Source organism: Phyllostomus discolor, chromosome 1, assembly GCF_004126475.2.
Source record: "Phyllostomus discolor isolate MPI-MPIP mPhyDis1 chromosome 1, mPhyDis1.pri.v3, whole genome shotgun sequence".
In the NCBI taxonomy this organism is placed as follows: Eukaryota; Metazoa; Chordata; class Mammalia; order Chiroptera; family Phyllostomidae; genus Phyllostomus; species Phyllostomus discolor.
Window position 1 is genome coordinate 62,025,982 of NC_040903.2, and position 17,575 is coordinate 62,043,556.

Genomic DNA, 17,575 nt, shown 5'->3' on the forward strand with positions numbered 1-17,575 from the left:
CCACAGTAGTCTGCTATTTTCTGCCCTAAAAGGTTGTGTCCTTTAATCCACACTTCATCACAAGATTAGGACTCAACCCAATAAAATGACTTATGGCATAAAATTCAAGAGTGAACATTATTTATTTGAAGATTTAGAGTAATGCTTATCAATCAAACCAGGGCAAACATAGACCTAACATATCGGACTGGTATTTTATGACATGTTTAATTTGCCTATGTTTAAATGAAATGAAAAGTGTTAGAAAAATTTAAACGATTGATAGAAAATCTTTTACCTATTTAAGGTACTACATTAAAATGAATGTTCATAATGATGTCCCTTTTTAAAATTTGAGAATCTTGATCTATTTGTTTTGGAACTTTGGATACATACTATCTCTTGTCAAATCAATTTGGGGATTAAAATGAAAAAATTATGTTTCTGAGAAGGAGAACTAGGTAACATTAGTATGGCAGAAAAATAAAAGTCAAGAAATATGTGCTTTAGAAAATCAATTGCAGAGGAACTACAGATTCACTGATAGCTATATTTTCATATAATGTTCCATGTGGCACATGCCAGTGTTTCATCATCCCTTAGGGCCTCCAGCGATCTTCATTACTGTGCTTTACAAAGATTCATGTAATTACCGTGAAAGTTTAGTTAACAGCGTAAGTAGATGTTCATCCAATGATGAAGAAGTACTGATAGCCATTTTAATGCCATTATATGAGCCAGGTTATAGTCCTGGAAATAACTCCAATGTTTAAACATTTTAAAAATGAAATAAAGTAATTAAAAAACAACATGTCTGAAATATGACAATTAATAGAAAAGCTGACTGTTTTATCGCACAATTTATAGTTTTATAGCCAGGGGTTGATAACATGGTTTGTGAATTATTTAGATTCCTTGTTCTTTTTCTCTTCCTTTTAGCATTTGGATAACTCACCAACATTTGTTTAAGAAAATGGTATAGGGATAGGAAATAAATAAATTTTGGCTGAAACTAATGACTATTTTTTTTAAAAGAGTGCTTTTAACATTGTACAAAGGAAGGCTGTTTGGGAGTCAGCAAATTTGGTTTTAATTCCTGGCTGGGTTACTTAGAGAGGATGAGGAATTGACTAAAAAGTCATGAAGTTAGTAAGCTAAGCTAGAATTTAGACAAGATCAGCCTTCTTTGCACTGCCATCTTTCTGCTAATATATTACTGGTTCCTGGTTCTGTTATTGTCAAACACTAAGGCATTAGGCAAATCACCTTCCATCTCTTGTCAATCATGTTCTCATGTGTAAAATGAGAAGGTAGACAAACACTGGTTTTCTACTTAGCATGAGCTTACAACCTCCAAGAAGCCTTTATAACTGGTAAATATATGCCAATGTTTTTTAAGAGGCTGTATTTAATCAATGACATTACTTTTATGCATTTAAAATATACTATGAATGACTTGACTACAATATTCCAATAAGATTTGAGCTGGAAATGTCTGAATGCATCAAATCCTGCAACATCAATGGTGCAATTTAATAAGTTGTTTATATTTTTAAGCATGCAAATGTGTTTTTCAGATAAATGGAGTTTAATTCTTTTTAGGTGAGACATATAATACAGCAAGTTGTGAGCCACTCATTTGATTTTTCTTTAAGTTTCCTGCCATTTTCAATTATCTATCATTTTGTGATTCTGTTTACTAAAGTTTCAGTTGGGTAGTTTTAGATGAGCCTATTCATGTAACAAATATTTACTAAGCATTGTGCTTTTCCTCAGGGATAAAAACAATGAATGAGACAAATATGCCATCCACTGAAGTTTCCATACTGTTATCAAATTTCACCAAGAATTAAAAAAAAAATGAATAAAGTTTTTCTGATTTTGTCTTTAAGTCAGTTCCTCTAAAGAACCCATCAGTCAGTTCCGCCTCTTAATCCAGAGTTAATAGAAAAACATTTTAAATCTCACAAACTCTGGTTACTTATTTGCCCCACTGATACCATAAATCATTCCATTTTAAAAAGACATAAACTAAAATTTCCAATTACCCTAAATATTTAATATATTCTGCTAAATAGATTCTATATTTGGTAAATAAAAATTTAAATAAAAACAATTGTTTAAAATATATCTTTTTGTCTTATCTTTTTTGTACCCCAGTTTTTTTAATAAACAGTATCTTTCTCAATACTTCCTATAATTCTGATGTTTTCCACAATAATTTCATTGCTTTTACATTTGGATTTGTCACAATCAATAGATTTATAACGTAATTTTCCCTTTGATATGGCTTTGCTCAGCATCCTCAATGGTTAATCCATCTGATCCCTTTTTTACATACTTTTCTTCCTTTACAAACTCTCGTGCAATTATGTTGTTTGTTCAAAACACACCCAGCCCCACGATTTTCCCTGAGTTTTCATGATTTTAATGTATTTCTTATGTGGCTTTATATCCACTTGATGGTAACTATTTTATCTATTACTAATCCATCTTTTCTTAATTTCCTCAATGACTTAAAGTTTTTTCCTTGCTCACACAATAGTCCAAGATAACTGCATAGGCAGGCCACTTCTTTCCACACCTGGACCAGGCTTTACCTATCCTGGCCTCTCTGTTGCCTAGGTACTGTGTGCACCCAATGCACACAGTGGCAGTTTAGAATGTGCATATATAAATTATGCACATGATTATACAGTATATAATATATAATTATTGCATAAATCACAGTATGCATGTATAAATTAGCAATTGCATTTACTTTTTAAATTCTTTATTGTGGTATACTTGATATATAATATTATATTAGTTGTATATTAGCAACTGCATTTTAAAAATATAAATGAAATAAAATATGGAAAAATATTGTAAACATTTTTCAAGCACTTCCAGAATGTTTGTTGCCATTTCCTGCATGGGTCAGAGGCTGATCCACGTCCCCCCACAACCATGGGATACACAATGCGCCCGACCACCTAGGTGAGATGCCTTCCTGCTCTTCATGTAAACATGATGCGTTTTTTAACTTGATAGTCACACATTACCAATTACACATTTTGAGATTACTTTTCTCACTAAAATTGAATGTTCTTTATCTATCCTCACTCTACACCAAATTTTCTCCCTATTAAATGTGTACATATTGAAAATTCAAGTACAGTTTCAAGCTACTGAATCACAGACATTTCAAGGTTAACAGCAAGGAAAATTTGAAATAGTAAGGAAAAAATGATGTGTGACAAATTCAGATATAAAACAAAAAGCATATGATACACAGTTAAGAGATCCACCTTTGCTAGAACCCTAGAACTTTACTGTGCATTAACATTTTGAAAATCTATCATATATTTTTTTCTTCTGTTAATGAAACAAATATCATTTTTTCTTCAAAGTCTTTGCCAAAGGTAACACTTGGCACAGAGTCAGTGTTCATAAGAATTTTTTTTAAACCAGTGAAACAGATGAATGGCTTTTTTATTGAACTATAAATATTGTAATCAGCTGAAAGTAGAAAAGGTAGAAATATAACTAATAATTCTGACTTACTATTTAATATAAAAAGGTATTTTGATTTTGAATGAGCATTATTTTGTTTATATTAGGAAAGTTTTAATAGAGTTACCACCTCTACAAAATAGAGCAAAATAATCTTAATTCATTTGCAAATTAAAAGTACCTTTGGCTAATCACTTCTAATATGATTACAAAAAGCATAATTACTTCTATCATTTAAAATACATTTCCTTATATTTTTCTTCCTCCAGTTCTGAGTTTTTTAACCTCCTGAACTCAAATTCAACATTTTAATCTTCTAACAGTCACAAACTATTTTAGTATTATTTATAAACCAAAATATGTCACAATAATCAGCTTATTTTTAGTTGTTTTGTATTTCTGCCAGAGAAACAAATTATGGTATGTGGAATTAGTGGGGAAAAGAACCTTATAATTGAATACATTCATTATTGTTATGAAGCAATAACTACTACTAAAATTAAAATTCTACCCTTTGTCTCCAAAAACAGAAAGATATACTTATTTTAACAAAGAACAGTTACCAAAGTCACAAGGAAGAAATTACTCAACAGTTGGTGCTGTAAGTGGAATAATCTTCTGTTAAAGAGGTGACAGAAGGGAAGGGTCTGAAGACCTAAAACATACGTCATGTGCTTACAGATGCTCAAGTGAATTATCTTCTGCCTGTTTTTATTTATATATTCATGTGGTTCTTTCATTTATTAACTTTCCTGTGGATATTTCATATATATGTAAAATGTACACACATAAGTAGAAATACATATTCATTTCATGGCTTTCTGCAGCATTATTAATGATAAGCCAGGGAACAGTAAGTAGGAAGGAATTAGAGCAGAGAACTCAGTGAAGTGTTAAATATTTTATCCAGTAGTTTTAATGATTGTTCCCAATGAAGGGAAGAAAACATCTCATTACATTAGAAACAATATTTTACTTTTAGGAATTTAAATTAAAATATGTTATCCACAGGAGTAAATTAAAGATGACATTTATAGAAGAAACCTTAAATAAAGAAGAATCACTATGAACTTGAAGTGTCTCAAAAACATTTAGTGATACACATTAATAAAATTCCAGCATCTTAGAACAGAGAAAAGAAAACCATAAACACCCAAGCAGTGCAAAACAAAAACAAAAACAAAAACAAAACAAACCAGTTTCACCTATTTTCTCTTCTTTTTACTATGTTTCTGAAATGTTGCCATCTAATAAAATAGCTTCTTTAACCAGGGTGTCAAACTATTTCAGTAAGGTTTAGCCTAATCTTTCTTTCCTTCAAGCAGTTCATCAAAAGTGAAGACTATCTTTTGCTTCCTCTGAGAAATAAAAATATTTTGTTTCAGTGAATCAGTTTTTCCTTGAGCTTTCTTTAAGACAGAAATAAGACTAAGGAATACCTTAAGGGCAAAATTCTTATAAAAAACATCTGACTGCAAGATAAAAAAAAGTTCTGTAAGTCTGTGAAATGATTTCTGTATTTACTATACAGGTTAGGCAATGGTTCATATATTCCTGACTCCCAAGTGCTATTCATGCAGCAGCTGCAAAGCAAGAGGCCAGACTTTCTAAACACTTTTTTTTTTCCTCCCAGCAGCAGCCTTTGAATCCTTGCCTTACTCCTTTTTGGCTTCTGTCCTGGCAGCACAACTGATTGCCAGGAAAAGTTGAGGGCCACAGCTGCCTGTCTTTCTGCAATCTTATTCTCCACGGGGCCTTGTTCTCCACAAATATTAATTGGGCTGAGGAATCCCTTGAGTGGCAAACCGCTCAGCAGCTTGTCGGTATGCTGTTCTGTAGCAGCATAGCCTACAGGACCAGAACGAGGAATTCTGGGTTCCAGACTCAGCTCTGAAACTCAGTATCACATGACCAAGGCAGACTGTTTTGCCATCTTGGATTTCTAATTCTTCATTGGAATTGACTTCAACCAAGGTCAATTCCGGGAACAGAGGGCTTTGCTAGTTTGAATTTACCTAGATTTTATAGCATTTACAAGTATGTGGTAACTGGGGTGCTGGGGATGCACTCAATTATGGAAGAAATAAAAATTGTCTTTGGGAATGTAAACTTTGGTAAAAGACTGGTAGAAATCACTTTTTTTTAACATCAAGAAAATATATCTATATTATAGAATATAATGCAAAATTTACACAAGTTTTTAAGATAAAGCATAAATCCCTAAGGAAATGTGTCTGTGGTAGATACTTGGGGAATTCATACGTTTTATTCAAGAAAAGTTGCAGAATCCTGGGTTGCACGTATGCTCATGCTTCTTTTTGTTCTGACACCCTGTGCTGTGATTTTGCTGACAGAAAATACTGGCGCTTACACCAAAGGCAGGTATTTTGGTGTTCTTGCAACAATAAGAATTTTAAAGCATAATATGAACAATGACTGGTATTTAGACATTTACATCCAGATTTTACTATGAACACCAGCGTGCAATTTCTGACTCAAATCGGTGTGAACAATTTAAGAATGGTAAGACTATTTTGTCCTTTAGGAAAATCAACTGTTTTGGAGAATAGTCACTTTTATTTTATTTTATCTTTTTTAAAAATATGTATCCATAGCTCTAAATGATGAGATGATAAGAATAGCAATAATAATAATCTCACTTATTACCAAATTGCAAGTTTTGGGCACAAATACCATCACAAACTCTTATATACTTGGTTATTTGACTAATAATATCTTACTTTTTCTTCAAGCTTTGATGAAGACTGCCTGTTTTGTAAAATTAAACATTCAACTTAGAAATCCACATCTAGATTAATAAGTTTATCCTCTGTCTCTACCTACTAGAAAAAGTAAGCTCCATGAGGCCTCCCGCCCACTTTTGTTGATCTCTACACTTTGGCTACCTGGCACAGAACAGGAGCCCCACAAATCTGAATGAATGATCTGAATGAATATGTGTCAACATGTTGGACAGCTTTGTGAGCCATCTCTCTCCTCAAGTTTCTTATCTCCCCCATGCTGAAAATCACTTGGTTTTCCATTTTTGAAAAATATGGAGCAAATCAGACTTTCTTTCCAACCCCTCCTTTTCTATAAAGTTTTCTGTACAAACTGTCACTGTCCAACAGAAATGCAGTGTGAACCACACACACAGTTTTATGTGTTTAGTAGCCACATGCACAAGTTAGTGAACTAACTTTAAGAGTGTATTTTATTTAACTCAATATTCCCAAGTTATTTTCATTTCAACATGTAATTAATGTAAAACTTAATGAAAGCTGGCATATATTCTACATGGGTTTCATTCAAGACTAGCTACATTTTTACTGCTAAATAGCCACATGGGTACTGGCTACCACACTGACAGCACAGCTCTATCGCCTGCATTTTCCCCAATCCTCAGGGTAAGAATTATAATCTATCTGTCCAACAGCAAACTCCACTGCAACTGAATTCTTAGTGCCTTCCTGAGACACGAGGGACATTGTTCCCATCATTTTCCCTCCTTTTCTACCTTCTTTAAATGAGTTCTTAGTACTGGTTCTTTTCTCTCTGAGGATATATTTCTAGTACTATTATGCAGCATCAGCAGCAAGGTGAGAATTCTTCGTTTTTACTTTTCTATTACTCAAAAAAAAGGCCTCCAATATTTTACTCATAGCACTTGTTTTTTAAAGTTTTGATCATTTTGATCATTAGGGTCTTATACATTTCTTCTTTTATATTAAATTAGAACAATAACTCTGCATATAAATATTTAAACACCAGCTATTGTTTAAAATACTAAGAAAAATCAAGGGTCATGTTCAAAACGAATTCTTTTATTAACTTTGCTAGTCTACATTTTTTCATTTATAGTCCACATAGAATCCTTCCATGGAAATGTTTTATATGATTACCTCTTTATACTATCATTTTCTTTACCTTCAATTAGATTACAGTTTATGTATTTTATTTAAAAATCTTAAATAGTGTTGTGTGATAGTATGTAACAGTGGGAACATTTATATCCATAACCCATATTCATGCAACACTAAAATGTATTATAAACCACAGAATTTCTGCCTAGAAATGTTCAGCAAAAATAATGTGGAACCTAAGGCATATCGAATTCATCTGAAAAATTAAAGATTTAGTAGTTTCATTAAAATATATTAAAAATTAAGGGATATATGCATATTTGAATTTTTTTCTTTTGTTTCAAGATAATAAACTTAATTTTTAAAAAGCTTTTAGTCACTGTTACATACGATGTAATTGTTATATCGTATGTAACAGTTACTGTTAGTTTAGTCACTGTTACACTAACACGATGATTTTGGTTAAAATAAAATATCTTTTAAAAATTTACTAGAGAGAAAAAAGAAAAATACATAAAATTTACTGAGAAAGGGCAGATAGGTAAACATAACATGAAAGCTATTTAGTATTTAAAAGTCAAAGAAAATGCTCAGTATAAGATCTGAAAAGGGAATACAGAAGACACCATATTTTGCTGTGTATAATACACACTTTCTTGCCCAAAGTTTTGAAAAGAAAGCATATTATATATACATGGGTAGTACTAATTCTGTATCTATATAAATGTTTTTAATTACTTTATTAATGCTTATGAATTAAAAGTGCAATTCTAGAAAGCAATAATGATATCTGTATGCAAAATAACACCCTGGAATACAATAATCAGTTTTGTTTCTAAATATAAATAAATCAATAATTGAATTAAAAAATTAAAATTAAAGACTTTTTTCCTGAAAATTTGGGCCAAAAATGTGGGAGCACACCAGAAAAAGAAATACATTATATATGGCAAAATATGGTAAGTTCATGAAAAATGGACTACTGAATGTCTTAGGAAAATTGGAACCCTTGTTATGGATCCTATATATGAACACATGGAATGCAAACAGTTAATTCAATTACTGTTTAACTGTACAATACATGGGGTGATTATTTGCTTTATTATCAAGGCTTCCTCATTCTCACCTACTTTTCTCTTCATTTTAGTCATTTCATTGGATTTAGTCACATTTACTTAGAATTCCATATAAGAATATATTTCTAGATTAGATTTTAATTCATACTTTATTCCATTTCCTTCCTACAAACAAGAAGTTTAAAAGCTAAAAATACTATGCAAACACTTTTAAGAGTGTTTGTATCCACAAAATATATAATTGGTGTATATTTTCTGCAAGAAAAACACATAAATAACAACCACTGTCTTCATCAGCACTATAAATAGACAATAACAACAGTTGTTATGTAAGTTGTTAGACATTTTGTGGCAGTGATTTTGGTAATATTAATTAAGTACCTTTAAACTCTTTATTTCTTTCTTTTGATTCTATTTTTGGAATCCATTCTAAGCACACAATGTATGTCCATAGGTATATATCTTCCTATATTTCTACACCCAGTGCGGCAGAGTGGCCTAGTAGTTAAAGATATGGTGTCTTGAGAACCTCAGCTCAGTACGGGCTCCACCACTGACTAGCTGCCTGATGTTGAGTGAGTTACTTAAATTCTGTACCTCAGTTTCCTCATTTATGACAGGGAGATCATCTTAGTACCTTATAAAGTCTTCATGAAGATTAAATGAGGTGATAAGAGCAAATCACCTCCACTAGTGAATTTAATAAATGTTCACTGTTACCACTGTTACGTTCATAATGGGGCTAATTGTAACAGCAAAAAAATGAGAAGAGCCGCAATGCTCCAGAGTACTAGATTGGTTGCATTAATGCTGCTGTATCCACTAACAGGGGTGTCTAGGCTGCTGCATGTGACCCAGAATGGCTATGAATGCGGCCCAACACAAAATCGTAAATTTACTTAAAACCTTTTTTTTCCTTATCAGTTTTCGTTAGTGTTTGTGTATCTAAATGTGTGGCCCAAGACAACTCCTCTTCTTCTAGTGTGTCCCAGATATGCCAAAAGGTTGGACACTCCTGTCAGGAAACTGAAATCAATAAATTTGATCAAAATATACACAGTATCTGGCACAGGAACTAATTTCTGTAAGTGTTCAAAGCAATATGGATTTCATTGTGAAATACAGAAGATATACACTGGGTCACATTTTAATAGCACTGAAACTGGCATGTTTTTTATGGTCCAGGGTGTGTCACAGTTTAATGGGTAGTGTGTGATGCATACTGCATTTGATGTGTGTTGTAGGCAAAATAATGACCTCTCCAAAATGTCCTTGTCCTAATTGCCCAAAAGTGTCAGTGGTACCTTCTATGGCAAAACAAACTTTGTACATGTGTTTAGATTAAAGACCTCGGGATGGGGAGATTATCCTGGACTATCCATGTGGGCCCCATGTAATCACAAGGGGCTTTACAAGAAGAAGGTAAGGGCTCAGAGTTAGTAGTAAAAAATATTATGACAGAAGCAGAGTTTGGAATGATGCAAAGAAGGGGCCAGGAGCCAAGGAATGCAAGCAGCCTCCAGCAGCTGAAAGCAGCAGTTGAAGCCTGAAGCTTCTAGAAGGAACCAGCCTTGCTGACACCTTGCCTTTGGCTTGGTGAGACTAACTTTAGACTTCTGACTGCCAGAGATGTAAGGTAATAATTGTGTGCTGCTTTAAGCTACTAGGCTTTTGGTAATTTGTTATAGCAGCGGTAGGAAAGTAATTAACATAGTCTTAAACTGTTTGAAATGGGGTTCTTTTTGATATATGGGCAACATTAAGCCCCCAGTGCTTTCTGAATTGCCACTTAGCATAAATGGCAATGTCTATAAAGCTACTGAGTGAATGCTGATGAAATAATATACAGTCATTAAAGTGTGTTGAAAAAGATTTAGTAAAGTAGAAAAAGTTATTTGATAAAAAAAGAATGTCATTTTGCATTTTACTGAAAACAGAATTATATTAAATGGGCAAACATCAAAAATACTCATAAAAATTCCAGAATAAAATAAATTAAAATAGAAAAAAAATGACTGTTTTTGCATGTTGGGATATAAGTGACTACTTTTCCTTCCTTTTACATTTCTGCAAGTTTTCTATAATGAACAGGCATTGCTTTCATAATGCAAAAAAGTACATCAATTTCATTTTGAAAATTAGTAGTATTACATGAAATAAAAAGCAATGCGCACAATATTGGTAAACTCCATCTCTTTATGCACCAATAACTATAATATAAGGTCATTCGAAGCCTTCAAATTCAAAGATCTGACATTTCACTAACTATACAGTCATCACGGATCTGGGTTCGTGTTGCAAACTCGGGTCAGCATTAATCGTAGTAAAGTTAAGATTATCATCTTCAAAAACCACCCACCTTGCAGCCACTGTGAGCTGCACAAGGACAGCAGGGGGTCAGAGAGGTAGTGATTTAAGCAGAAACTGATAGCTGACTCAGTTGGAAGGAAAAAGGCCACGAGGAGAAAAGCTGGGAACCTGCAGTATGGTTCTGCTTCACTTGAATGTGGAAAGACCAGAGAGTTCATTCTAGACTTATGGCTCTTTGACCTTGGAGAAGTCCTCCACCATTCTGAGCATTGGTCTCCTCCTTTGTATTATGAAGGAAAAGGACCAAATTATCTCTAGGATGCCTTCTAGCGCTAAATATTCTGTAAATAATATATGTGCAAATATTCACACAAACACAGGGACATATAGGCTCTGCTTATAAAAGAATAAGATTGATTCAAAGAGGCAAAGGCCAGAAAAAATACTTTTTCACTATTCTCCAGTCTCCCTTTGTATTCACACAGGGATTGCTGTGAGCTGGTGTGAAGTAGGTCTTTTGCACTCTGCAATTTTCCACTAATACCATTGCTATCAGATATTTCACAGTATCTTTTCTCTCACGACATGAAAAAATAAACTGCACAGCGTATTAAAGGCTTAAACACGTGAAGGGTGACAGCAGCAGCCTGTTGTCTGGTTAGTCACTGAAGCTTACAGCTTGTCACTTGTCAGCTCTTTGAGGCATGCATTCGTGACCTCGGGTTAGCTCTCTACTCTCTTCTGTGGAAATCCAGCACAGTAACAAAACTTAACAGCTTTCCAACTAGTGAAACTCTTGATAATGTCTCCATTCTTAGGGTTTTAAATAAGATTCCATTTCTGGTATATGTCACATGTGAAATTTTAGTGGAATCTTGAGATGTCTTAGTATATTTATTATCTTTTTTCCCCACAGGAAATATTGATGGGGTATCACTTACTTGAAAGAAACTTAAGTTATTTACTCCACATCCTACAGAACTTAAAAGTCTCTAGGGTACAATAAATCATGCACATATTTAGCTCTAATGCAGAACAGAAATGCAGGAGAAAACATGGCTGTTACAATGGATCAAACTTCCGAGGAGAATGAGAGGTTATGTCCAGCTGTCCAGAAAGAGAATGGTCCAGGAAAGCTTATAGGGTGCATGGCATTAAAGGCTGTTTGGGTCTTGAACTTAAAAACTGAGGTGGAAGTGGGTGGCTTTCTTGGTGGAGGAAACAGAATAAGCAATGCCCTGGTGGCATGAAAAACTGGGGGTGTGCATGGAGAAGAACAAAGAGTAAATTTTGGTGGCAGTACCAGCTTGAAGTTGGGAAGCCAAGGGATAAAGACCAAAAAGACAGACAAATCCAGTTTGCCAAGGCCTTGAACGCCAACCTAAAGAAGCTGCACTTGATTGAACAGACAGTAGAGAGGCAATATAGGGCTTCTGAGCAATTATTTAACTGATTTTCCTTCATCCCCACTTTTTAAAGGTGACAGAAGTAATTTTGACTTTGTACTCTAAAAGGCAGTATAATTTCTCACTCAACAAATGAACAAAATTCTAAGTAACCTTTGTATGTATCAACCAATGAATTGGAAAATATTTAAACTTTACATGTTTGAAAATCTGAAGGGAAAGATTTCCTTTATTGCTTTACTAATGTTGGAAGAGCAGTGACCCACTAAGATGTTGGAATGAAAGCCGCACACAGAGGGAGCCCAGAAGCCCAATCATCTGGAGGACAGAGGTGACTTGGCCACATTGACTTTATCCTGTGGCCCTCAGGCTTCTCAGTGTCAGGCCTTCCGGTCATTAGGGTTTGGCTCTTGCCCTTTATACACAGGCCCTAGTCCTTCACCTGACTGCTCTGGGGCACTGGCCCTGAACTTATGTTCTGTACATGAAAACACAATACTGATTTAGCATGGTGCTTTCCTTTTGTTTGTATGAAGAATGCATGTGCAATTATATATAAATGTATAAATATACACACATTACATGAAGTGGTAATAGCCCATCCCATTATCTTATTGCTGTTTTATAGTGAAAGCTACTATTTTTCCTGAATTGTCTGTGAGCAGTATGAGAGCAGGCTCACCATATAGTATCATGTATCTCAGCCAGTACTCAATTATTGATTAATTGATTTAAGAAATGTTCTTTAGCCTCCAGCATATGCTGCATTGCCTTCCAGAGTCAGAACAGCTGGTTAACATATTTGGAGTAATAGGACAAAAAAGTATGGTTTCTATTTTCTTTTAGATCTATAAAAGGCAAGACAGGTTGTTTTTTAAAAGCTCCTGAGATGAGATAACTGAACTCATCATATGAAAGCAATCTATCAATGTGTGTGCGTGTGAGAGAGAGCGAGAGAAATCAGCCAGCTCCCAAATGCAAAACGAAGAAGTAATGTGCTAAATATTAAAATACAAGTGATGTTAGCAGATGGCGAGAGTTTGTCAGCTAGCATGGTTTTTATGTGTAATACTCGAAACTTACCTCAATAAAGAAGATGCTGGCTGCTGACGTTGGGTGGTGATACATATAGACTGTCACAAGAATGGCTGCTGCTATAATGAGGACCAGGATGAGAATTCCAACAATGAGGCCCGCATGCAGGGTCCCCCCTTTCTTCTCGGCTGCACTGTCATCTGTGGAAGCTGAGGGAACAACACGGCTGTCAGGACATTCAGGTTGCATTCTTAAGCTTGAATTTTCATTAGAAAGGGTGTTTATATTGTTAATAAAGTACTGTTAGATCTTTTTTTACTTCCTGGGCAACTTTTCTTTTCCATGCCACCCATTTTAGAAGTCCAATACTCTTTACTTGGGCAGTATAAAATCTATACTATTCATGATTAAAATACATTTATCACTGTGTTTTAATTTCTGGTTCAATAAACAAGATCAATAGCCTTTATTCTAAAAGTACTGTAGAAAATCTAAACCTCTATCTAATAAATTTAACTTTGATTTTTCTCATTAAACCACAAGCACTTTGACCTATGAAAAATTGATTAGTTTTTCAAAGCTCCTCTCTCATTTTCTTTTGGAAACTTTAAATTGGAGAATATTGGACATCTCTTGGTGGACTGACTATACAGGCATTCTCAGAAAGTCTGAATGAGTTCAAAGGATAATTTTCAAAATCTGTCTTGAACTGCAGTGCTCTTTATAACAGATGGAAGCTAAACGAGCCTCCGATAGTTTTATCACTATCCAAAGGAAATGCACAGCATATAAAAATAACCTACTACACAACAAACCAACACAGTATTCTCTTACTTTTACTGAGATGCCTTCCACGGTAATACTCAGAGAGGTATTTGTGAACTAATAACTTTCCAATTTAAAGTCAATCAACCAAATACAAGTAATCTTTAAAGTCTTATCTGGTTCTAAAATTCTATAGTCTTTGATAACTACTCAGACATTTAGAGGAGATCTTAAAGTATGCGCAGTAGGTAACTGTATCTTATTGCAAAATATTATTGGTATTTTTAAATTAGAAAATAAATTAAGACTCATAGAAATTTTAGAACAGTAATTCCTAATTATTTTATTACCAACTTATGACTTTGTTATTTTCACCCTTTGCCTCTATGTTTTAAAGATTTTTTGGTCTATTAAGCCTCTTTAATAAGCTCCAATTTACTTATTTTATTTTAAATTTTTGTTAATAGAAAACAAACATGACTGTGTATCAGAATATGTGGTCAATACTAGGAAACACAATCTAGCTAAAGCACAAAGACACGATTTCCCAAATTTCCCACCGTTCCTTTAAATAGTGCTGCTATCATTTGTTTACTCTGCTTGAGATCCTTAGTGTTCAGTAATCTTCCTCCAAATCAAATAAACCTCAAAATCTTAAAGCATTCCCTTACCTAACAGAAATAATTCATTAATGAAAGAATGTAAAATTTAAAGAGTAATTCACTATAAAAAATTTGTTTACAGAAAGAATTCTGGGAAGATGGCAGTAAAATATCAGGAATCTGTCTCCCCACCTAGATGCCAACAGCACTGGCTGAATCTGCCTACGGCAGCGATTTTCAACTGATGTGTCACAAGAATTCTAAAACATGCAGTACTTCTCTATTTAGTCCAGGGCACTGACCTTCTTTTCCCTTAGACTGTTAAATAAAAAATTGACAATAGTCAATACAACAATATCTGTCTGGTGTGAATAAATCTGAATTATACCTTTTTTGTGAGACTGGCAGAAAATATATATTTGTTGGTGTGCTGAAGAATTTTAGTAGTTACTTTATGTTTGCCATGAGATGGAAGAGGTTGAAGATTGCTGGTCTAAGATACCTATTTTGTAACTCTGGACTCTACTGAAGGCTTGCAACTTCCAGGGGAAGGCTTGGACTGTAAATTGTGGTTGATTTTAGTCAATTTCAGCTTTTAGCACAGTAGTAGCTGTCTATCCTTCACCCCTCACTCCTGGGACAGGCAGCGATGCACCTGCTCTGATCACTGATTCGTGCTTGTGATCACAGAGGTGGAGGTGCAGATAGAAAGACCAGCAGCCTTGGTTCCCTGGTTGCTGCACCTCCCTGTGACTGCAAGCCCCTCCCCCTTTGGCTGACCTGACTTCCAAGGGAATTGAAGAGACTGCATGTGCCATTTTCCTCCCCTTTTACCTTTCTCATTTTTCCCTTTCAGGGAGTCAGTTATTAACCAGTAGAATGCTCAAAACAACTGTGTATATGTGTAACACTGAAAAGTGGTAGTGCATGCCCAGGAAAAGGCTCAGAAAAGACTTGAGAGGACCCTCAAGTCTTGAAGGGTCCTCTTTATACTTGAAGCTGAACCTCAATACAGAGACAGCTTGCCACAGTAAAACAAACAAACAAACAAACAAAACCAAAAACAATAATCAAACCCAGCAAACTCTAGGATAGGAGAAGAATTTGATTTCCAGATTTACTACATTATTAGATCCAAGTGTCCACTTTTGGACAAAAATTCACAAAAAGGTATGGTTCGTTCAAAGAAAAAAAATCAACAGAAACTGTCCCTGAAAAGGACTTGATGTGGGTATACTCAACAAAGATTTTAAAATAGCCGCCTTAAAGATACTGAAAGAACTAAAAGAAGATGGACAGAAACTAAAAATGTGGGAACAACATGGAAATATAAATGAAGAGATAGATATTAAAGAAACAAAAAGAAATTATGGAGCTGAAAAGTATAATAATAAAATAAATAATAAAATTTAAAAATCACTAGAGGAATTCAAAGGCAGATTTGATGATAAGAGAACAAATGGGCAAAACTATAAGATAGGATGACCAAAATTCTTGAGTGTGAGGAACAGAAAGAAAAAGACTGAAGAAAAGTGAACACAGATTGAGGAACTGTGGGGGACCATCAGTGGACCAGCAGAAGCATCATGGGAGTCTCAGAGGGAAAAGAGGAAAGCATATTTGAAGAAATACTTATTGAAAACTTTTTAAATTTGATGAAAGACACTCATATAAATAAATACTATCTCAAGGAATTTCAAGTAGGATGAATTCAAGGAGACATACACTAAGACAAATTATAATCAAACTTTCAACAACAAAAGATAATCTTGACAGCAGTAAGAGAAATGTGCCATTTCGCCTTTAGGTGATTCTCAATATAATTATTAGCAGATTTCTCAACAGCAATTTTGGAGGACAGAAGGCAGTGGGCCAATATATACAGAATGTTCAAAACAAAGCAAAACAAAAACAAAGACAAAAGAATAATGTGTCAATGAATAATCTAATATCTGGCAAACTGTCCTTTATAATTGAGGGAGAAACTAAGATATTCCCATATAAAGTAAAGCTGAGAGAAGCGGTTACCACTAGATCTGCTCTGCAAGCAATGCTCGGAAGATTCCTGAAAGGTGAACCTTAAGAACATGAGACATAACTGAAAGCCATATAAAAAATAAAAATCTCAATAAAGGAAAACCCATGGGAAAATGATAAAAGTGAATATTACTAAAATTACTGTAGTTTAAAGGCTAATATTATTATAACTTTAGTTTTTAACTCTAAATTTTTTCTATATACTTTAGGAGACTGATGCACTTAAAAATTGTTAATTTATGTTTTTGAAAACAAGAATGCATAAAAATGTGACATTGTGACACGAACAACCAAAGGTGCCATGGATGGAGATATAAAGAAATAATTTTTTATATAATTGAAATTAAATTGGTATGTATGCAAATTAAAGGGTTATAACTTTAGGATGTTAGATATAATCCTTATGATAACCACAAAGAAAAATAGCTATAATATATACACAAAAGAAAATACACAAAGAAAATATATACACAAAGAACAGAACTACAGGTGTCCTTAGTTATCACAGAGATTTGCTTTAAATATAGTTCAATTAAACTCTCCAATCAAAAGACACAGATTGGCAGAATGGATAAAAACATGTAACGCTGTCTATAAGGCACTAACTTCAAATCCAAAGACACAAATATATTGAAAATAAAAGTATGGAATATTCTATGTAAAATAGTAACTAAAAGTTATAATTGTAACTATAGGGTTGTTATACTAAGACAAAATAGATTTTCATTCAAAAATATTACAAAAGGCAAAAAAGAAAATTATATATTAATAAAAGTTTCCAACAGCAAGAAGATAAACAATTAAAAAACATTTATGCACCTAATGATGAACCATCGAATTATATGAAGCAAAAGCTGACAAAATCGAAAGGAGAAAGAGTTCTATAGTAATAGTTGCATATTTCTAGATTCTCCTCTTAATATTGAATAGAATGACCAAACAGAAGATAAGTAATGAAATAGAGAATTTAACACAATAATCAAGATACATCTAACAGATACACGTGC

The 17,575-nt window shown here is 33.8% G+C and overlaps 1 protein-coding gene across 1 annotated transcript in view; it reads right to left on the bottom strand.

Annotated features, from left to right (window-relative positions):
- PLXDC2 (plexin domain containing 2) overlaps positions 1–17,575 on the bottom strand; it is a 403,365-nt gene that overhangs the window by 13,111 nt on the left and 372,679 nt on the right. The window contains exon 14 of the mRNA XM_028507369.2: positions 13,213–13,373. Coding sequence (XP_028363170.1) covers positions 13,213–13,373 — 161 coding nt within the window. The remainder of the gene's footprint in view (positions 1–13,212; positions 13,374–17,575) is intronic.